Genomic DNA, 23,723 nt, shown 5'->3' on the forward strand with positions numbered 1-23,723 from the left:
CTGCCCTAAATATAATCCAGTACAACTTGATCTCTGTATAAACACATGTTCTGTAAAGAACTCAAAATGGAAACTATTACTGGACATTTAATCACACCATGCCCTTTGTGAGCTACGGTGGTGGCAGCATCATGCTATGGGGAAACACATCAAACTGATGGGAAGATGGACAGCGCTAAATAAAGACTAGCCTCACTGAAAAAAGACAAAATAGTAGAAACTATTTTTGGTCTAGTTCTAGTGCAAATATTAACTTAAAACCTGGGGAAAATGTATTTTTATAAGTGAAATAATTTGCTAATGGAACAAGTAGATGACATTTTATCATCTGTAAACCTACATTGCTAACTTCTACAATGACAAAAACATGCAATGTTTTGTATTTGGATGCATGTTTGAGCTTATGATTTCAATTTTAGTTGTAACTCCTGAGAACTTTTAGTGTTTTTCACACATAAACAACATTCCTGTGGAAACTTAAAACTGAAGTCTTGGTGAAACTTCTTCATTCTAAATAATTTACAATGGACCTCCAGTATCAACAGGCCGCCAACGAATAGCTTAATCCACCAACACTTGAGTTAGAAGTGTTTTAAAAACACTTCTAACTTCTTATTTTATAGGTCAAACATCAAATTGCCTTAAAATGCATTCATGCACATGGTAGAAAACACATATAACAACATACATATGGTTCAAATGTAAACTCACGGGGGCTGAATACCAATTCATGCCACATTTTTTAAAATTACAGACTACTTTGTGTTGGTCTATTACATAAAATATCAATAAAATGGACTAAAGTCACTTGATATAAAGTGACAGAATGTGAGAAAGTTCAAAGGACACTTAAAGAAATGGAATATGAACAGATTTACATCTTAAAACCAAAATAAAAGTCAATACAGCCAAGACAATACAACTCATTTACTGCCAGACTGTCAACATTATCCCCCAGCTGAGCGACTCAGGCTGGATTCCTGGAGATTTATAGGTCTGGGTGGGAATAAAGAACCTTCCCAACGTAAATAGATACATTAAGTAATAGACTCGCTCAGAAATAAATTAGAGGAACAATGGAGTCAAATCACAGCTCAGACACCTAAAATCTCTTAAACAAGGATTGGTTGAGGAAGGCTTCACACAGCCAAGTAGTTTTAGAATCAAGAGTGTAGTCTGGAATGATTGCTAAGACCAGGAGAAACTAAGGAGAGAGTTGTGTTTGAGTGTTAAAGGTTTGTGCATTCAGACACAATCAACTCCAGTTTGCTTCCACTTGGCACCGAGGTGTGAATAATTGAGGTTTGGTGGCAAAAATGCGCTTCATGCTGGAGCAAAATCATGGCGACACCACCGGTTCATGCAGTTCTCATCTTTCTTCCTCTGCGTTTCTTCCTGGATGTGATCTTGTTGCGGCCTGCAGAGTCTATAAATTAAATGTGTGCTGAAGAAAAGCCAACATGCCTCGTCTTTCTCTGTTTTCTTTTGCAATGTGATGAAGATAAATCAGCCTTCAGCTTTATTAAGTCCACCTCCAGCCTGGCTTCATGTAACTTTCACAGATATATGAGGAGATGCAGAAGCAGCTCAGTTTTCTTCCTCCACAGCCAAACATAAAGAACGTGAATAATCGCATTAAAATATATTACATATTCAGAACGGGAGATAATGGTGCATGTATTTGTGAAGGTAAAAATGTCAACGGTAATCCTTGCTTTGTGTTTTTCTAAAAGCACCCCACGCCAAAGCAATGTACAAATGACTGGGAGTGACATCAGGCAGCAGGTTTAAAAATTGTGTTTTCTTCTGCGCAACACCAGAAACTAAACTGACATGACAAGGTTGCTGAAAGCACTTCACAATAAAGGAATGTAAGAATGACTGACAGTGACATCAGACAGCAGGTTTTTCAAGCTGGAAAAAGTTTCAGTTTCACTTTGTTGTAGGTAAGTTGGGAATTGCAAGTGTTGAAACAAACTGACTCACAATTCAGTATAATAGTATGTTGAAACATTGATGCAGCTAATTAGCTTATTGCTGCATGTGTTTATGTCACACGGGTACCTTTTGAAATTGATGTAGATGTTGGCTAACATTTGACTATTATACAAAATATTTCTAGCTTTGAAGACTTTTAAAACATGTTATTCACCAAAAAACGTTCAGTGGGTGCAAACCGAGAGAAAGTGGTCAAGATGTGACTATAAAAAACATAAAAAACGTCCTTCAAGATTCAACACGACAAACATGGGACCTAAAGTCCTCAGAATTACAATGCTGGCATAGAAACGCTAAAACTAAGCAACAAAAATTATCTTTAAGGTAAAAAAACATTTTAAAAAAATATCAAAAAACAAAGATTAAACTCCAGGTGAAGATAAAACACAAAAAAGCAGCTAATCTGATTCTTAATGGTCTTCAACAGAAGCTAAATAAGAAAATGTAGATATAATCCAACCAAAACTTGACCTAAAACTAACCACACAAGACAAGTTAAGGCAACAAAAAGAGAAAACAGAGCAAAGACCTTAAGACGCCAACAAAAACAAAGTGAGAAAAGAAAATGAATCATAAGCTGGATGTTAGTCTCTGACGTTAGTTTGTCATCATCTATGCATGAAATAAACATGATTATTCCTTCAATATGACTCAATTAATACCAAGAGGGCCTTCCATCTGCACCGGATGCTTTAAATCCAACACATGTGGTCAATTTGTTGCCGTCACATTAAAAATACATGACTAAGTGCAGCGTATCATTCCCCAGAGACTCTATTATCGAGCAGGCCGAGTCATGACTGTGCAGAAAACCTAAACAAAGTTCCAATAAACACATCTGGGTTTTTGACATTTTACTGACTCGGTGCAAGACGATCCACAACGTGACGGCAGAATTCGGAAATGAACGGCTTGGATTTCATCTGCCGAACAGAAGCGGAAAGCCTGACAGGAAGGAAGATCAATGCTCTCAAAACTGTTCAAAAAAATACTATGAAGCGAGAAAAAGTTTTAATGAAGCAGCTTGAATTCCCATCGAGCGGATTTTAAATACATTCCTGCGCTTGTGACCTCCTTTTCCTTCCCTCCTGCTCTCCTACACCTACTCCTTTATGCAATAATCCACTTCAACTCCATTACAGACGCCCAGCATGACTTCATTTGCTCCATGCTGGCTAATATATTTCATTTTATTCACGCATTGCTGGAAGAATCTCTTACATATCGCGTTCGATATGTTACCCCTGATCTCGTTGTGCTGTTTATTTTTTCCCACTCATTTATCCGTTTCCAGGTAAAAATGATCCATAAGCCTCTTAGACTTGTTGTTTTTCCGATGCACATCAGCTTTGTTTCCAGATTGCATTGTGTAACTGTCTTTTTATCTCTCTCCTGCTAAGCTTCGGCGCTCTGCAAATACAATAAGTGAGTGGAGAGAACTGCACGTCTCTCTTCGCTCGCTCGCTCGCTCGCTCCCCCGCACTACACCCACCCACCCACTCACCCACCACCTCCATCCTCGGAGGCAGAGCTGCGAGCTTCTCTGTGTTTAGTTTTGTTTGCCTATATAAAGCCTCATCAATAATGCAGAGGCCCCTGACTCCTCTTCCATACGCTGGAAAGCTCTGCTTTTCTTCCCCCTGCTGCCGAGCAGCTCAGAATATACCTCTGCTACAGTAGAGAGAAACAAGCCTCCCGTTCGGAGAAGCTAAATTCATCAGGAATTTTAGAGGATGTGTTAATTTCTCTGGAATGTTTTCAACATTTAAGCGCGCAGAGAAAAGTTGGGGCGGCTAGATGAGACTTTGAAAGGTTTAAATCTCAACCAGCACGATGAATTTCAGATGAAATGTGTCGCTCTGAAAGAGATTTCTAAAAAACCAAGAAGCAGAAGGTTCACGAGAGGTTCATGAGCGGAAAATTTCTAGGCTTTTTTCATAGATTTCTAGGATTTTTCTTTTAGTTTAACATAAAATTACAAAACTTGTCTGTTTGGTTGGTGATTCAACGAGCCTCTGAGATGATCTGAAGTAACAATTATCTGATTTAGTGGATGTGGAGGAATGTTGGTCCACTCTTCCTTAAAGTTTGGAGCAGGTTGAACCAAATTTCACCTTCGGCTGCAAAACAAGCCCATATCGTCACCCCTCCACCTCCGTGCTTGACCTTTTTCTTGTGTATTTTAGCCAATCGTTTATCCTTTGGTTTATTCTAAAGCAACTTTGCAAACTCAGGAGGCAGAAGTCACGATAGATCCGGAGTTTGAGCGGACCAGTTGAACTGAAATGACACAAAAACCGACTAGGACTAAAGACTGAGATATTTTCACCTGGGAAGCAAGGAGATCTGATGGACGGCTGGACAGAGGGATTTTAGTTTGTAATATTTCTCCTTTCAAACTGTTTTCTTCCTCCAGACTGAAGGAATTTGTGAAACAAGGAAACTTGGATGAACTTTCACCTCGAACCAACTAACATATTTAAACCTTGGTTTGATTTATAAAGTTAAGTCCTGGTTTTGTCTTCACAAAATTTACGACAGGAATTATTAAAATAATTGATTAATCTCTGCTTTACTCTCATGACACCCTGAGCATCCACCTGCTCTAAATAGTAAAAGATGTTTGAGTCCAGATTAAGGAAATTACATTCAAACACAGTAGATTCAAGTTGTGACAAAGCTGCTTTCTGCTTCTGCTGCTTATATTCCCTGGGAAAGACTAATGTGACGCTCAGGAACTGAAACGGTTTCCATTTCCTCTGTTAGCATTTAACAGGTAAAGGTGAGGTCACCACGGGTGAATAGACAGAAAAAGAAACTCAGACGCCTGAATGCGAATGGTGAGACTTACATGTGTGGGGACGAGGGCAGCAGGGTAGGCCAGCTTGTGGTGCCTCCACATCCAGAAGGAGAAGAGGACGACGCCGGCCAGGCCGATGATGGGAACCAGGGAGTACAGCAGCGTGCTGAACAGCGCCGGCTTCGGGGAGAACGGGTTGGATGTGGCTGCGGGGACAGACAGGAAGTGGTTGGAGAGGAGGAATGAACGCTAGGAAACGCATCTGATTGGGCAGCACCGACCCCGGCTTACTGCCACTGTGCTTAGAGATCATATCAAAGCACACACACACACGCCCACACACACACACACAGAAGAGTGGGGCGGGATTAGCAAATCCATCTCGTGACATAATGTAATCCTGCAGCCAAAAATACCAGTTCTCTCTCCCGGCTCGGCCCGTAACAAGGTGCCGCTGTTTGATTCAGCAGCGGCAACGGGTGGGGGAGGGGCTTCGCCAGCTGCTCTGTGGGCCTCTCAGGCTGTTAGCGACGGCTTCTTTACACAACAGGCTATCTGCAGGTTTGTTTCAGTCACATCCAAACCAACACAAGCAGACAGATGAGCCTGGTAGCTGTAAAGTGAGAAGTGCAAGGACGTCGGACGAGAAAACACTGGGAGGACTGGAGGCTGCTGCAGACGCAGTTTCCTGTTCAAACACTGGACTCCTAATATCTGCACACTTCAGTACAGCCTCTACCCAGGGGGTTTCTGATCTTGCTGTTAAACAATTAAACGATTAATCACTATCTGGAGAATAGAAACTCTATGTTAAAAAGGCCTTTTGCTAAAAGAGCAACACACTCAGAGCAATATTTAATCCAAATCTGTAGAAAAATATACACATTTTGGATTTAATATATGTACCCAGAACTCGTCAAGTTGCAGTTTTAGCTTCACCCAGTTCAAATTCTGTAAAAAACATTCTATTAAGCAACTTTTCCAATATAATTATTGACCAGTTAGGTTCTTATCAGCTCTACACTGAGCTTTTCACATGTTGATGTTAGAATGATTTTTTAGCTGCATCCTTTCCATAATAATCAATGATGCTTTTACTGCATTTCAGGCAATAAAATGTTTAAGTTTCTGTTTAAAAATTTTATTGAATTGCATCTTTTAACATATTTCTAATGAAAAATCTGCAAAATGTGTCAATTTTTTAACTGATTAATCATCAGAACAATAGAATAGGTAGCAGCTCTACCTAGATCGTTGTTCTGTTTTTAAGTTTCAACCAACTAAGCTGTTGACTTGACTTACATCAGCTCCATCATCTTCATTAAAATGAAGCCATCTCTCAGCATGATGCTGCCACTGCCATAAAAGTCTGGCAGTGGCAGCATCATGCTGTGGGACTGTTTCAGGATTACTCAAACTGTGCCAAAAACAGGTGGCTAGTTATTCAGTCAGAAATGCAAGCAGCCTCATTTCTTTAATAAAAAAAAAGTCAAAAATGATTAAAATTGATGAGTTATTTTTCTCTAAAGTTGTATTTCAACATAGCACAGAGAAGAGAAGCTGCGCTGTACGTACTGTAGGCGGTGGAGTGGCTGGTGTCGTTCTGCGGCTGCGTGTCTGGGACGTACATGAACCTCTCGTTGCACATGTTGCCTTCACAGCAGCAGAAGAAAACCTCGGGGCTCACCTTCCTCTCCACACACTCGTAGCTGCAGAGGACATTGAGGTGGGAATTAGAAACACACACACAGAGCTATCCATCTCTGTACGCAGAGGCACTTTTATTATTCAGAGTGCATCGAACATAAAAGATGTGACGTTGTGCAAAAAGCATGAACACACACTCCTCTCTCTTCTTTTCATTCCCTCACAGCCACAGAGGACAATGAAACACAACATTTATTAAATAACTCCTACGTGAGCCAATACACACACACACACACACACTATTTCACTCTCTCAGAGTCATCAGATAAAAGCCAAAGGAAGTGGCAGCCGCCCTCGACTTGCTCTGCGCTCTCCAGGGAGGCCAGCCGGCGCCGTCTGAACCGAGGCACCTGAACGCAGCGGACTGCAACTTTATCGTTTGGGAATCAAAGGAAAACACAAATTGCCTCAAACCAACTCCTGATACCAGCTTCAAGCCCTAGTGAGCAGAAAACTATGAAGACATACCTCATTAGTAGATGCTTTTTTTAGACTTTTTAGAAATCTAATCAGTTTCAAGCGCTAAGCTTTTTCATTTCTGTTAGTTGCAGTAATTAAAATGTGTCATGTGCGAATTATTCGAATGGGAAGCACACCGAGGGACAAAAAATGTGCTCAAGGTGAATTTAAATGTGTTTAGAGTTGCAAGTGAGTCATGATGAGCTGGCTTTGTCTTGATGAAAAAGAAAGAGCTGTCTGCAGGCGATAAATCTAAAGCTACAAAGCAGCTCTGAGCTGGATGAAAACCGAGGCGATGCTTCACAGAATCTGAACTCAGGTTGGAGTTCATAACTAAGATATAAGGTCTGGCGAAACGATCCTTTTAATCACTCAGTAATTAATGAAACGTCTGATCAATGGGTTTGACAGAAACTCAAAGCCATCGCCAGCAGATGAACATTATCTGATAATAATCCTGCAAAGATCTGACCAAGAACCTGAAGGACAAATTATAATTCAGTTTAATGAATCATAAATTCAATGAAAGAAATAAACACAAATATTTTAAGGCAACTGAAATTAAGCTAAACTAAGGTAGGCTAAGGTAGAATAAATCAATCTAAAGCATTGTAAACAAAACAAATTTTAGCGAAAGGTTCAAATAAAATGACCTAACCAAGCTAAGACAGAGTAAAGTGAAATAAGAAACTTAGTTAACCTACAAAAAATAAACTAAGACATGACATATTTCTGCAGCTTTAGTCCAAAATTAATCCTCTGTGTTGTCTCAATCATCAGTAAGGACACAATACTTTAGCTTCTTCAAACTTATTGAAAGTCTCCCTGCGTACCTGTCGTAGCAGTTCATGTCGTCCAGCCAGCAGCCCTGCTTGATGATCTCAATGGTGCCTGAGACGTTCTTCCACGTGGCGAAGCAGTGCCGCCGCTTGTCCTTTTCGCCGATGCAGTCCTCGGTGCCGGAGTGGTTGCTTCGGTCCTTCTCCCAGCTGGAGCTGAAGAGGACACATTCCTGCGTCTCCGAGCGTCCCAGAATGGCACCTGCAGAGGACAAACAGAAACTCACTTCAGGAAGCCTGTTTGTGCTCTCCAAGAGGGAAACTGAAACAGAAGCTAATTTAGTTTTATTTGAATAACAGTCTCAAAATACACAATGAGCGAAAGTAATAATAAAAGTTGCATCTGCTGAGATTTTCTAACTTTATTTGGGAATCAAAGGCAGTTGGAGGCAAAGTGAGCAACAATACAGAAGAATCAGGAAATTATAGGAAATGTTAGAGCTGAAATGATTAATTGTGATTAATCGATTGTTAGCTAGAATACACAGACTCAACAAAGGCCATTTGCTGAAGAAAAAACAAGACACTCAAATCAGATATTAAGCCAAAACTGTGCAATACATACAAGCATTTTGCATTTAAGATGGAAAAAATAAATAAACTTTGTAAATATGTCCTACTCAGAACTCCTCATGTGACAGTTTTAGCTTTACATGGTTCAAATTGTGTAAATAAAAACAAAAATTCTCATTTTGAGGTCTTTTTTCTATCCAATTACTAATCAATGATTAAAAAATAGTCAACATATCAGCATTACACTAACTGATAGTAAGTTGATCAGAAAACGCAGTTTTTCCAACTAATGACTAAGCATAAAGAATGCAATTGTGTTTCAGTCAATAAAATATTTATCTCTTTATTAAAAAAAAAATTAATTTGTTTATTTGCATCTTTTAATGTATTTCTAGTACTATATAAAATAGGATTAACATGAAAACCCGATTAATCAATTACTAAGATCTTTAGTTACTGAAGATTGTAGAGGATTTTAATAAAAGTAATGTTAAGAATGTAGAAATATTAAATGGGTATAATTATTCTTTCATAAAGATATTCTGATGTAAAACAGTTTCTAAACATGTAAATGGAACATTAAGAAGCTTCTGAAAGCTCTGTATTATTTTCCAAGCCCTGCAGCTCTTATTTCATGACTTTCAGCTCAAACGAGAAACAATCAGTGATTTCTAACAAGCTCTACTGAGGTACATCGAGTGGCTAAGATACATTTTTTTTAATAAAAATCACCGTTTTCTGAGGTGAAATGTACTTGTATGTGATTACAGACTCCAGGTGCAGCACAATGAAAACAGAGAGAAATCCCACACCAATAAATGTTAGCTTGTTGTTCAATCCTGCAGAATTCTTCAAACAAATATGAGAATAATTGTGCAAATTACGCCACAGAAATGAGAAGTTAGTTCACATCTTCTGCACTGGCTGTTCATTAAACACACGTGATGCATTTTTCAACAAGGCAGCTTCAAGTAAAGCCGGTTAACGCCTTCCTGAGAGCCCAGCAGCCTCCCTCTGCAGCCAGCAGGAACAGCTGCAGAGAGGTCACACTGCCTCTCATCCGGGCCCGACGGCGCTTTTCTCTCGTCACATCGTTTTCTCTGAAGTGGAGGAGTATTTCGCAGCAACAGGTGCAGCTGGGAACTGTTGCATATGTGACTAAGGCGAGTGGAATGTGCACGGCGGAAAAATGCAGAAATAATTGGTTTGCTTCACAAATGTGCAACGACGAGACGAGGGGAATAATCGGACGGAGAACGTCTGCAACTTTTCTTGCACTTAAAAGTAGAAAGAAAAAAAAATTGCATTGCATTGAGGAAACTATCTATCACCACCACAACGCCCTGGAGCGAGTCGCTCACATCCGCAACAGGAATTATGTGTGAAGAAAAGCTGCTGAAAAGGAAAGAACAAGACAATAATGGGGACGTAAGTGCATTAGATATGGCCCTGCAGGAATAGCACCGCATCCGGAGGTTAGAGACAACTCCTTTGATCTGACAGCGTTGATGGATTGTTATTTTGCCCAACATCCAGCACCCGGGGCAACAGAACATGGGAGAGAAGCCCCAGTGTTCAAACGAGAGAAATCTGACTGCAGGTTCACCCTGATGCTCTGAGTTCCTGCGTTACGCAGCAGGAAGGTATGATCTCTGTTTGTTAGAAAGTTCAAATCAGAAATAAAGAAGCAACACTGAGCTGCTGCGTCTTTACAGGCTGGTAAATTTAAAGAAAAATATATAAATCTGACCTCAATTTGATTCTTATTGTTTTAGGTAACAAACTTTAAAAAAAAATCTTGCCAGCTGTAAAAATGTATTTATTTTATTATCAGGACAACTGGCTCTACACTCTATCAGTAGAAATAAAGAAATGTAGATGAAAAGGTAAATCTATAAACATATTTTAAATTAACATCTTAAAAAATATAAACATGAAATTATAAATTAATAATCTTTAAGTGAATTCCTGAAGAATTTCCACAGCAATACAAACATTTATATTAAAGAACATAAATTTATATTAATAATCAAAACACTAAACTAAATAATGTGAAAAGTTGAAATAAATTAATTTAAAAGCTTCTAAATAAACATCTGAACCAACATTTAAATACTACATAAATATGCATATTTTATTTCTAAGCAAACATTTGTAAATGAATATTTTTGAATAATTTATTTTTAAATTCAAATATATTATTTATTTTCAATTAAAGCAATTTGAAAAATAAATAAATTAACCTTTTAAACAAAATAAATGTAGTTAAAATAATTAAAAAGAATAATTCTATATAAAGGCTTTATACTTAAATATATTTTAATATAAAAAATATAAATAATGTTTTAAATCATGTGGAGAACAAAAACATTCTATATTAATTTAACTCTGACCTGCAGCTTTAAGGTCTGCATGTTTAAATGAAGCTTTTCTTCTTTTAAAAATGCATTTCTAAGTATTGCGAGAGCAGAGAATCATCTCAAAGAGCTTGGAGCCACGTGAACTGCAAACACGGCTGCTAAGAGCTCCAATCAATCACAGGTGACAATACATGGAGCCGCTTGCCAAAGGTGAGCTATAGCTGCCCGGATATGAAGGACATAAAGCACAAGAATCAATCTTCTGGTTTGTTCTGAAGTTTACGAAGGCAGATATGATGGGAAGCCGCTGGATTGTGCAACGGTCCGGTTTCCACACAGCAGCGAACGAGAAAAAGCTGCTTTGTGTGAAGGGAGAAATTCAAACACTGGAATGAGACGACATGAAAGGACCGGATCGCTTTGTTTACCCGAACGCTGGAGATAATTCAGACTTATTGTATCCGCTTCATCATAATCAGTCAGACAACAGAGATGGAGAGAACCTTGAGATGCATGAATGTAAGATTAGACAGAATTAGATTCTCAGAACGAAGATGAAGACTTGAAAAAGTGTTTCAGGATCTATAATTGGGGTCACACAGTTCAACAGGGCATCTTTTAAGCAACTTGCTGTCGGGTGCTATGGTAACCGCCTGGCTCCATTCATGATGCTGCCACTTTTTATTAGAAAAATCAATCAAAATGATCAAATACAATGCAACTTTTACATAGATCCAGACATCAATTTGCATTTAGTACTAAGTGAATGAAAAGTGATCACCTGCATGCTAATAATGGCAGATAAAACTCTCCTCCAGCAGCCGGCTCACTTTCCCTCCGTCAGCTTCTCTGTTCCCAACTTTAAGTTCAAGCAGGTCCGCTTTCTTTCCTCAGGTGAAGAGTAGTGACCTGGTAGCATTTCACTGAGACACATTGCTCTGTTCAACTCAAAGCGGAGATTTATCGAGCAGAACTGTGACCTACTTTAGCTGCGGACATTTCAGCAACACCTCCCCTGCAAAATGTCTAAACACCTGACCCACTTTTCAGCTCACCAGGGCTTTGGGCTTTTAATATGAAAAGGAAATGCCTGTTAGCCTTCCTCAGATCATTACAACACTTTACACTCCAGCAGGAAAAAATATCTCCATTACAATGGAGATCTTTACAGAGAATAAAGCTGCAAAGAGTTAATGCAACTCATCCGAGGGACTGTTTTCTGTAGAGAGGATGAAATATTCCACTACTGAGGAATAACTTCATCTGGAGATCAACAGGTGAACTGGTATGAGTCGAGCCGAATGCTGAAAGACGCCTCAACCAAAAGGTCAAACTATTTCCTGTTAAACGACACGTACGACCCCAAATGTTCAACCTGGATCACAACATTCTTCCAGACATTTCCAACCTTTAAATATGAATGGATGGACAAACTGGTTAATAGGCGGTTGGAATGGATGGCTGGACAGACAGATCGACAAATGTTTAAGAGACAACTTGATGGACAAAATAATAAAAAAAAACAACAAAGACATAGATTGAAGGACGGATGAATGGATACAATCAATAGAATCAATTTGAATTTAAAGTGAATCTGGACCAACGAGGGATTCAATTCAAATTAAATTCAAAAATACTTTATTAATCTCAAAGATAAATAAAATAATATTTACACAGTTGGATATAATCTACTGAATGAATCATATCAGTGATTCATTCAGTCATGTTAAACTTCGCGCTGCTGAACATGTTAATTATTGACAAAATATCAGCTGAACTACAGCAAGAGCAGATATTTACAATATTTGGGTTGATAATTGCTAAAAAGTTTAAAATGCAGGTTTTGAACAAGCATTCTAGTAAAGACAAACAGTAAAATCTGATTTTTTTAAAAAGATAGAAGCATATATAATCCATTTCAGGACGTTGAAGTGCTTGATGTAGTCCTGAAACATTGTGTTTGCCCAGTTGTGAAACATAATCATGAGTAATTTCTCCCAGAAGGATTTCCAAACACACTCCCTTTCTCTCGGTGAGGAAGGGTCAAGCTGCACTTCTCTGCAAAACAAGAGGCTAGCGCTCCACAGAGACAAACCAAACATCACAGGGGACGAGCGCCACCTCTCCGCTTGCAAAGTGAGCTCTTTCCAAGCTGGAGGGGAGATGCTAGTGGCCGGTGAGGTGCATGCTGGGTGGGAAATGATCAGCCAAGCCTCCCTGGCAGGTCGCCAGCTCCGCTTGAAGGTGTTGTTCTGTTCTTGTGTAGCTGCCGCCTCGTTCTGAGCTGATAACTGCATTAAAGCGGGATGTCATATCACTTATTTAGCCCGTTAAAACACATGAAGCAGCTCCAGCTTCCTGTTTTGGAGCCTCATAATGAAGTGGCGCTTTGGCGTTTGGCGGCGCGGCGCTGAACTCAAGTGGGTAAACAACTCATTCATCAAGGGCCTGTTTTTGTGCAGCTGCCAGCAGCGGGGATTGTTCATTATGATGGAAATTGTTCCAAGGATCAACTTATCATCTACGTTCCTGGTGATGTATGGTTCTGTGGGCTTTTTGAAACATTCCTGCACAGCGTTGAAAAATTAACTTAGTCAGAGGTCAGCAGGTCAAAGTGCTGGGCGCTCTTGTCTTCCCAGCAACGCTTGTTGTTGCTGCTGATGCAACCCGACACTCATGCCTCCCCCGCCCCCCAATACGTGACTCAAGAAGCGGCTAAATGCGGCTCCTGCATGTGGGACTTGATTCAGGAGAAATCTGTAATCACAGCAGCAGCAGCAGCACCTGGCTGCACTCATCCCACATACAAGTCATCCATTTCATCTCACTGAGAGCGCCAACTTGGGTTTGGTTATTCACCTATAGCTACTCTTCCTCATGGGAAAAACAAGAGAACATTCTATTCTAGTAAGTTGTTAAAGCTGAGAAATAGAAACGGGAAGGTGACGACTAAATCCAACTGGTTCGTTTTTGTACTTATTTGATCCCCAGTGCTGGTCTTTCAATTAAAATCTGACCAAAAACACCAGTTTGTTCAGGATTTCCCCAAGAAATCTAGGAAAGCCCCAACGTATTTTTGTTTTAAAAAATGTTAAGTTGACAGGAAATTGTGCATATAAAACATAAACAACAAAGAAAATACATAAGTGGATGAGATAAAACTAGTCTTTCTGTAGGTTGTGTGTGTAAAAACATCTTAAAGTGCTTAAGTCAAGCGCTTAAAGTAGAAAGAAGAGGACTAGGCGGAGAACCAGGCTGCACCGGATGCAGATCAGAGATACAGGCAAAGGGAAATAAAAAGAATTGACAAGCCTTTGGGGTCATCAGGGGTTCAAGCTGAGCTGTTTTGGAAGCTGTCAGGCTCGGTTAGAGCAACAGCCATAAACAAATCCGTCTAAATTTCATCCCCGTGCAGCAGTGTCTCCATGTGAAGGTGCTCTGCCAAACCTACGACTATTCAGAGCACATCCTGCTACTGTAAACCGTTAGAGATGCAGGACAGAGTGGAGTTCTGCTGGTTTCCCTCCGACACTGATCCCAGGGTCACATTCCGGCCATTCAGCTTCTTTTTCCAGACAGAAATGTTTTTTAGTCTGGATTATTTCCTAATATATGCAACAGGTCACAGCCTCCAGCTGCTGGTCTCCACACCCTCATCCTCCCCATACTGGGAGTCGATATCAGAGCAATAAATCCAGTAGATTTCACGCATTAAAAAAGCAGGGAGTGATTCAGACTTTTGCACAGTTCTCGGTTAATCAGTGGAAGCACAGCTACACTCCTCTGTTTCCTGTCTTCCTGATTAGATATGCATCCCACCTACTTGCCTTCAGGGCAGTTCCTGGATAAAGATGTTAATGCTCTGGATATCACAGGGATCAGCCACCGGGGGCAGCATGGAGGCCCACCTCTGAGTGGACTGGAATATGCTGCTGAACACCATTAATCAATATTCCTGACAATGTCCAGCAAAGACCAGATGTTTCCATCAGTCTGCATCATTGTTTTATTATTAAGGGTTTCCCCCAGTGTATTATAAGCCTGGCGGGCCACCAGGCTTTACTTGTGCCCCCACCAGGCTAAGCATTGCTTATTTATTTAAGTTTTTAAAACTTTATAGTTGGTGTTCAGGTATTAATCTTCCAGTAACACATAATTATCAAGTGATATTTTCACATTTTCTGTCAACTTTAAACCTTTTATAACTCAAACACATTGGGCCGCTGGATGAATGACTGCCTGATGCCACCTGGCTTAGCATGTTTTCTGGGGAAATTTTGTTGTTCTTGACATTTGATGCATTTCAACCTCTCTTCTAGGTGTATTTTGGTTTTTAAATCCAGTTTTCCATGAAGTTGAGGTTAGGAATTTGGGAATGTTGCTGGCTGCACTCTTTAAAAATGAATCTGGATTCATGTTTAAGGTTATTGTTCTGCTGGAGCATTCAGCTCTTTCCAAGCTTCAATTATTCAGGCCTCACAGCATGATGCTGCCACCGCCATGCTTGAGAGTTGGTACAATGTTCCCAGATTTAAAAGTGATGTACTTTTAGTCGACTTGATCTTTGGAGTTTCTTTTGTTTTTACCTTAAGATCTTTAACCAGTTCAGGAGAATGTTTAAGTTAAATATTTATTGGAGTAACGCTCAGTTCTGATTTGCTCGTCTTCTAGACTTTTGGTGAGAAGTATTTTGGTTGAGGAGTTGCATGTTTGGACGATTATTCCCTCTGGTTTTGGATGCTGTGCAGCTGGAATCATTTTTTTTGCTCTTGCATTTTCATTTTTGCACAGTTGTTATAATGCGTAACCAGGGCAACAAGGTATTGTTTGTTTACAACCCGGAGCAACTGATTAGCATCTTAAAAGCTGAAGTATCACCTGACTGACAAAAACAATTCCAGAGAAGTTGACTAAAACATATCTAATTTTTTATTCTAATTTTAAACTGCTGATCTCATCCAGGACATGTTATTGTCATGCAGCAACAGTCTTCGGTCAGAGGCGTCTTTAGATTTGTTGCAAGACTGACTGCTACTGGAGATCCTTAATGACATAATGACTCCTTGAAGAAACTTTAATGATGAGTTGCAACATTTATTAGAAGGGTGTGTGGATACATATAAGCCTGTTTATATAATATAAAGAAAATCGATAAACGTCTGCAGTTACTTCATGCATTCAATGGTCACTAAAGTTGTTTATTGTATGATGGTTTAAATAAAAGATGAAGAAATGTTTAGATAAATCATTAAACGTCTGAGCAGGACTGGAACTCCTCAGGTTGTTCGCAGGGTCCGGGTTATATAATCCCACTGCTTCCATGTTTTCCCACCAGCAGCTGAGGCTGAGCTGTTAGGTAGGAGAGGACTCTCGCTGGTTTACAGTCCAGTGTTTTCACAGAGCAGCCAGGAACTCTCTAGAGTGCTACATTAACGCTCAATCAGACGTTGTTGTGACACGGCAGGGGTGGCTGGCTCGCCGGAGCCGCTCACAAAGACACCAGTCTTCCCATGGCAGCGAGGGGGGAGGGACAAGAGGGGGCATTAAAAACCAACACACTCAGCAACTGAATCCAATCCCTCTAATCCTCGCTGGAATGCCCGAGCCCATCCGTCTCCACCTCAATTAGCGCTGATGGAGCTGCTGGTCGGACAGGTCTGCAGAGCACCTGAGTGTCTCTGCAGCAGAAGCGCACGCATGACACGCTGCATACCGTGCTGCATACCGCGCATTCTTCACAGGAGGAGCCTTTTAAAGTGCCTCCTTATCTGTGGTAGGGTACAAACCCCTTACACTCACGTGTTCACGTGCGGCATCTTCAAACCAGAAATCGTTTTTTTAAGAGATCAGGGTGAAATCCACACTGCAGAATTATGATCTGAATTCCCGCCCCGCTGTGAGTCATCACATGAGGTACGCCGTCTCCTTCACGACCTCGCTGACTTCTGCCACTATATATTTAGTGGAAACTAACGACAAGCCCGTCACGAGGCTCCGCTGCCAAAAGAAAATCCAGGCACTGCTGGGTATTTTTAATTGGGATTAGATTACAGGTGGAGCAACAGGCTGATGATGAGCCCACAGCATCACCAGGAGACAGCCGAAGACAAAGAGGTGGAGGAAGGCGGAGGGGGTGAAGGGGGGAGTGTGACGCCCTCCAGAGACCCTGAAACGAGAGCATGATGAATGTACAGCTCACAGTTTTTAATCAAGGATCAAAGCGAGCCCCTTTGTCGGAGCAGCCAGCCTGTCTAGACTCAAACTCTCCCATGCACATAAAGCAACATCTGCAGTACGCATTAATTACAGTAAAAGGCCGCTCTGGACCGAAGCATCAAGATAAAACGCTCCTCCAAATCTAAAAACTCTCCAGAGTCAGGGTGCTTTAGAAATCTTTATTCACACACACAGAGCTCCTCTAAGGAGGTAAACAGCATGTGCAAACATTACTTTTTTGATTTGGATATCGGCACGCTGAGAAATCTCCATCGATTTGGTTTTCCTCTAGCAGCAGGTTAGAACAAATCTCTGCTGCTCAGGAAAATCCCCTCAGCGGCAGATAAACTCCTCCGACTGCAGCAAAGGTTTGTTCACTTGCATTAATGCAAAAACAAATCCATTTAAGTTCTTACAATAAGAAAAAGTCTAAATACCCAATAAAATATAAAAAGTGCTCCAACTGTGGCAGGACCAGTCAAAACAAGCAGCAGCAGTGCCAGCTGCTTTGGGGTGGACGCTTTGAGTTGAGCTGATTTCATGATGAGATGTTAGTTGGGCCCGATGGGCAGAACCGGGACAACACCGGGCCTTAACAAGTACACCAGTGCCACTGGACCCCATGCATAATGCAGGAGGACATATTATAGATAGAGGGAGGACGTATCTGTGGGAAGTGGGAAAAACATCGCAGCAGAAAGTTGAAGTTAAGAAAGTGTAAAGATTTAGATGCATCACTAGTCAAAAAGCAAGCTCTGCACTGGCGGCAACACACTTAAAATCATCTAAACACAACATTTCTTATTTTTAAAAAATCCTAATTTGTCCAAATCCAGAATGAGCAGTTAAAACGACCCCCGATGAACATAAAAGGTAACAAACATGCAGGTGTTGGCAGCTTTTCCCACCAGTAACTACATTTTGGTTTGATTGTCTTGTTTTATAAAAATAATTGTTTTGTCACAGGATATGACAATCTCATTTTGACATAATGACTTCATTGTGTCGAGATAATAAATGTTTGAGTTTTATCATCTTATTAGGTTGATAATCAACTGATTTATGATGTTTTCAAAATAAAAAAGTATGGTGGAGATGGTTTAGTTTACCTAGTCTTTCAATTGTTGTTTCCATGACAACAACCCATTGTTTGCTACCACAAAATATCATCACAAAAATATAACTACATATTGTTTATTCTTGGTGTAATTACATTGAGCCTCTGAGGAAAAGAGAAAATTCACAACAAAGTCAAATATGTGGACTGAGTTTTAAAACCCACTTTTATTTATTATTTACTTTTTCATACTTGGAAAATGTTAAAAATCTATTTGGTAACTCTGAAAATACTTATTATTATTGCAATTTCAACTGACTTTTAAAATCAAAAAGTGAGCAATAACAACCTTTGGTCAACACGTGGTGAAATGGAAAGAGAAGCGTCTTCAATAAGTAAATATTCACCTCAGAAAAGCATTTCAGTCCCATCATGCCTTCTAATAATTAACCATATGAGGGAGGATGTCACAAAGTTTGTCGTCTATTGCAGCAACACTGGAGATTAAAATCTCCATTTTAATAATAATTTAAAAAATGAAGCCATCACTCTGGCCGGTTGTTCTAATGTCTGTCCATATGAATGGATGTGAGCTGAATAAACTGGTTTATGCGCTGACACAGTTTCCTGACACGAAATGGGGAAGCATGAGGATTAAGACAAATCTTCAGAGTGGAGTTGCACGGTGAATCTCTGGACGTGTTGTCTGGGATGAAGTCGCACGGTAAATATTTACCGATCTGCAGTTCAGGCTCGCAGCAGAGGTCGCCTGTAAAACTGATGATCTGGGGCGGATTACCAGCTGCTCGGGGGGAGGAACGTCGTTTAAAAAACGTTGTTTAAAAAACGTTTTACCTTTCGTTATTCTGACTGAACTGATTATTTCTTGTCAAACTAGAATTCTGACAAACAAGAGGTCTGTTTTTTCCCTCGGTTCCTGAATGCAACATGCAATTAAACTCCGTTTTTTAACAGCTGCTCCAGGAAAGCTGCAGCACTGATCCAGCCTTGCAGCAAGAAGGTCCTGGGTTTGAATCCTGGTTCTTCAAGAATGTGTGGGCTCCTCCCACAGTCCAAACATATCATCTTTAGGTTAATTTACCTTTCTAAAACTGTCCTTAGGGCTTCACTTTAAGAATTATAAATTGCAACATGAGTACAGCAGACAAATATTTGACTGGTTTATGATTAATGAGCTGTGCATGGTTACAATTACATGATTAAAAACTACAACAATCCCACAATAAATTGATGTTTTTTTTCCACAAATGTAATACTATTTTGTATTTTCAATCACATAAATTTTTACAGCTGAAAATAAGTCTCCAGTAAAGAGCAGAAAAGCACTACAACCTAGTGTTAAGGTTTTATTGGAATAAAATATTTTAACTTTAAAACTGAGAATAAAAAAAGAAAATGTTTTTCTATGTTGCATTTTTATTATTATTATTATTTTGTGTTTTCTGATGAGGCCCAAATACATTCAGAAACAATAGGTGGTGCATTTGTGCAAATACCAAAATGCAAATACTGAGGGAACAAAACAGATAAATGTCAGATTTCTGTCATAAAGGCCATCAGCATTTTGTGGTTGAACTCCAACTTCATGGTGCATTCAAGAACATGCCGTGAACTAGATTGTCTAGAATTAGACAGCTTTAAGTTGATTTATGTCTTTGAACACAATGCAACACAATGTTCAGTGCAAAAGTATTTTATTTATCCCAAAAGGAGATTAAATGTTATAATTTTTATCATCAAATTATTTTCAGTCATTGTGGATGGTGCTGCTGTGGGAATGAAGGATCTCTGGTAGCAGTCGGCCTGCAACAAATCTGAAGATGCCTCTGACTGAAGAATATTGATGTATTACATCTCATGAGAATCATGACTCAATCCACATGTACTGGATGAAACTATCAAGCTCTGCTAATCCGCCTCATTTGCTTGTATTGCTCATCTTTAAATCTCTGGTCATACGGTTAGCTGTGGTTAGTTAAAATGCTAAAGTCGAGGATCAAAATGTGGATATAAACTGACAAATTAGTGAACAGACCGACAGTCTTAAAGTGATTTTTTAAAAACCTCTAGGCACAAAATTAAACTTTAACAATGATGTGTCGCCTCAGTAAAGTGTTATTTTGATATTTAAGGAACCGAAATTGGACTAGACCATTTCTACTTTAATGTTCTGCCTATTTTAGAATGAAGAGCAGCTTACTTGGGATATTTCTGAAAACCAACAGATATACAGACATGGTTTGTCATGGCCACAAGCCATGACAAACAAACTTAACCCTTACGCGTTTCTTTTGGCCTCATCAGATGAAAATCCCTGTTGGCTAAGTGCTCTGCCCTTATCACCGGGTTCTTGGTGCCATTGTGAGCGGTGCCAGTTCCACTCGGCTTTCCCAGAGAGTTATTATCCCACTCTGAGTGGAAACCATTCATTTCCCCACTTCAGACGGTAATGAGCGAGTAGAATAATCATCTGCTGCACTCTGCAAAACACAGACAGCACCTGGCTCACACTCGGAGCAACCCCAACTATTACCCAATTTGAGAAAGCTTTTCATTTTCACCCAAACGCTCACAGACACTCGAGGCACCTCCCTGTGAAACTATCCCACTGCGACGTGAGAGAATGTTTTCACCTCCCATCCTTCCTCTACTTCTACAGTTAAGCTTTAGCACTGATATGCCACGTTTCTTTTCCAAAGCAGTTCAGAAAATTCTGCCTCCAGGCTTAATTTCTGTTGTGCAACCTCCGATTAGGCAATTCCCACTTCCAAGCCGAAGCATCAGGTAACACAAAACCGTCACTTTGAAAACTGCAATCCCAAATCCCTGATCTGCAAATCCAGCAAACCCAATATCACCAGTCTCGGTCTGCAATGGTGACTTTCTTGTAACGTCTCCTAAATATTTGGAGTTAAAAAATAAAAGACTTTTAGCATCACGCAAAATTTGACTATCAATGCCACGTAGACAATGTTGTACAAAAAAACACAACAAAAAGGGAAGAAAAACCAAACAGCACTTTGTGGTTGACCTTGTTCTGTTCGTCACCACTTCGCCACACTGGTGGGAGGTTTAACTTTAGGAAAATGAGGACGTAGAAAGAGGAAAGGGGGTGTAAACTGTAACTGTAAACCTATTAAAGTCTAACATACTATGACTAACAGACATGGGATATTACTCATTAATTTCATAAAGATGAGTTTTAAAACTGCAAAAATATTCCATGACATTGTTCCTGCAGTTAAAAATTGTTTCCAAGTCACCCAAACATGCCTAGAGCATCATTTTTATCCTTTTCATCCTCATTCCTCTAAATAATTTTGAGTGTCATTTTATTCCATCATCCAAACAGTCCATTAACTTTTCAAAAATCACATGCCGGCCCTTCTTCTCCTCCTGTTTCCATCACACATTGGATATAATTTTCATCTTAATTTCCAAATGTAGCTGAGACATTTAAAATACAAAAAAGCATCAAGGTAGAACATTATTTGATGCTAATTTAAATGGTGAATATATCTTCTACAGCAATAAATTATCTTCTGGCTGAATAAAAGAAACACACCAATCACTAAAAAGAAAAAAATAAAACTTACAGAATATCTTGTTATAATATCTAAAAGTTTGAAATCAAGCATGTAGCATTTAATAACTCTGCAATTTAATTTTCAACCAAAAGACTACTTCAACAATAAAAAAAATCCATGCCTTCTAATAAGTGGCTGAACGTTACTTGTGGTGTACCACAGGGTTCTGTGCTCAGTCCAATACTTTTCATATTATATACAATATAATGCATAATCACTTACTTTTTCAGTGTATTCAGTAGAACAACTTCTTTCACAATGTACATTAAAAAAATACAACAACAAACAACTAAAGTTATTTTATTTTGCTGCTGCCATTTCAGGTAAAATAACTCAAATGTAGTTGCAATACGCTTTTAATTCTGCCTCCCCAGACTTCATTTCTTCTTGTTTGCACTTGCTCAACAAGTGAATATACCGAGAATGAAAAATATATAATACACCAACAAAACCCACTGCAGAGCTTCATTCAAATCACAACCATTTAATGTTAAATTTGGACTTATAATCTATTTATTCCCACTGCACAGTCTTTCCTTATACAGCCTCTTATTGTTTCCTAATTAACTTAAACTAAACAGACCCAATTTCTAGCAACATGTCTCACTCAGAGCTCCACAAAGGCCCCTTGAGGGCCTTAAGGCCCCATCTTGAGCTGACTAAATATGAAACATGCACAGCCACACAAGTGGGCTGCAGAAAAGGTTGAGGGAATTTGTTTTTTCCACCCTCCTTTCCTTCTCACACGTCTGCGTTGTGTTGCACTCAATGCATCCTGCAACAAGCTGTGCATTGCATTCGGCAGAGGTAATAAACATTGCATTATAAGACCAGGCATAACCTCGATATACCCACCTGAAGAGCAGGAGATGAGGAAAACGGCTATGGCCAGTTTTGTAGCGTCTCCCATTTTCCATCCGAATGTGTCCACAAAAAGAATGGTTTTATAAAAGCTCAGATTCCACAAAAATTAAGAAAAAAAATTCTCAAAAACAATCTAAAATTGAATGTCTTGCTGCCCAAAGAGGAACAGTCTCTGGAAAATGTGCATATTTAAAGAAAATGGAGGCTAAATCCAAAATATTCCAGGTTACAAGTCCCAAAAAACAGGAGAGGGGGAGAAGGGAATGCTGGGTGGTATTTCCAGGTTTTACAGCGAAGCAATGGAGGGAGACTTGGTGGCACCAGTGCCAGTGTTTTCATACACTTGCGAGGTCAGCAGCAGCATTATGGGCAGACAAATTGAGCCTTTAGGAGAGCGGCGCAGAGAGCCGAGCCACAGCCGGGCTGGGCTAACATCCATCGGACTCCACAGCAAGCGCACTCGGGTGCTTAATCAAACTTCTCCTCGGCGAGCTCCGGAACATAGCCGTAAAATATGACTTCTTTCTTTCTTAAAAACACCACTTCGTAGTCTTCGAGTTCAAAATTGTGGGGTTAAAAGCAGTTTCTGACGTTTAAATCCGTGTGGAAGCTTGCGCTTCGCCCGACTGTCCGACGGGGCTGCCCGGCCACAACCACAGCCAGCTCCGGCCGCTCCAGCAGGGACACAACCGATTAAAGGGCTCCAAGCGGAGTGAAACGCTCCTCCAAAGTGGGCCAAACAACCGCTTCCGACGAAATAACTCGATACAAGGAGCGAAAACCGTGTTTTATGACAGAATAATCGGACAAAACTACAGTTAATCCGTGTAGGACGAGCTGGATTTTCCAAGTCCGTCTCCTCCTCGGGTCGGGACAATTTCAAGATGGAGTCACTGATCTGCGTCAGCTATGCCAAGTTGAGCTGTCCCGCATCCGGTAATGATTTTCAAAGTAAAATACAAGGTAAATACTTTTTCTTTTTTCTAAATAAATACAAATAAAATGAAAATGTTCAAGAATAATTAACATCTATTGCAGAATGTAAGTTTTTATAGACTATTCCATTTGTTTGAAAGCTAACCTGCCAACAAGCTGGGAATATTGATTTTGAATGTTTTTATATATATATAAAACGTTGTCATTGGAAGTAAGAATTTCAAATTCCAAGATAGAAAAATCATCTGCAATTGCTGCTGTAGTGGCAATAATAATTTGGACGCTCAGAAGATTTGGGCAAAAGTTCGGCCAAAGTTTCTAGCAAAATGGAGCTGTAGCATGTAGGAATAGCCATCAGAAATTGGA

At 39.8% G+C, this 23,723-nt stretch overlaps 1 protein-coding gene across 2 annotated transcripts in view; it reads right to left on the minus strand.

The window, feature by feature from the left end:
• Positions 1 to 23,313, minus strand: part of acvr2a (activin A receptor type 2A) — a 38,784-nt gene extending 15,471 nt beyond the window's left edge. For both annotated transcript variants that reach the window (XM_014471856.2, XM_023329255.1), the window contains exons 1-4: positions 22,413 to 23,313; positions 7,798 to 8,005; positions 6,374 to 6,507; positions 4,850 to 5,004 (exon numbers count right to left, since the gene is read on the minus strand). In XM_014471856.2, coding sequence (XP_014327342.1) covers positions 4,850 to 5,004; positions 6,374 to 6,507; positions 7,798 to 8,005; positions 22,413 to 22,467 — 552 coding nt within the window. In that variant the 5' untranslated portion in view covers positions 22,468 to 23,313. The remainder of the gene's footprint in view (positions 1 to 4,849; positions 5,005 to 6,373; positions 6,508 to 7,797; positions 8,006 to 22,412) is intronic.
• Positions 23,314 to 23,723: the final 410 nt, after the last annotated feature.

This window comes from Xiphophorus maculatus, chromosome 24 (assembly GCF_002775205.1).
Source record: "Xiphophorus maculatus strain JP 163 A chromosome 24, X_maculatus-5.0-male, whole genome shotgun sequence".
In the NCBI taxonomy this organism is placed as follows: Eukaryota; Metazoa; Chordata; class Actinopteri; order Cyprinodontiformes; family Poeciliidae; genus Xiphophorus; species Xiphophorus maculatus.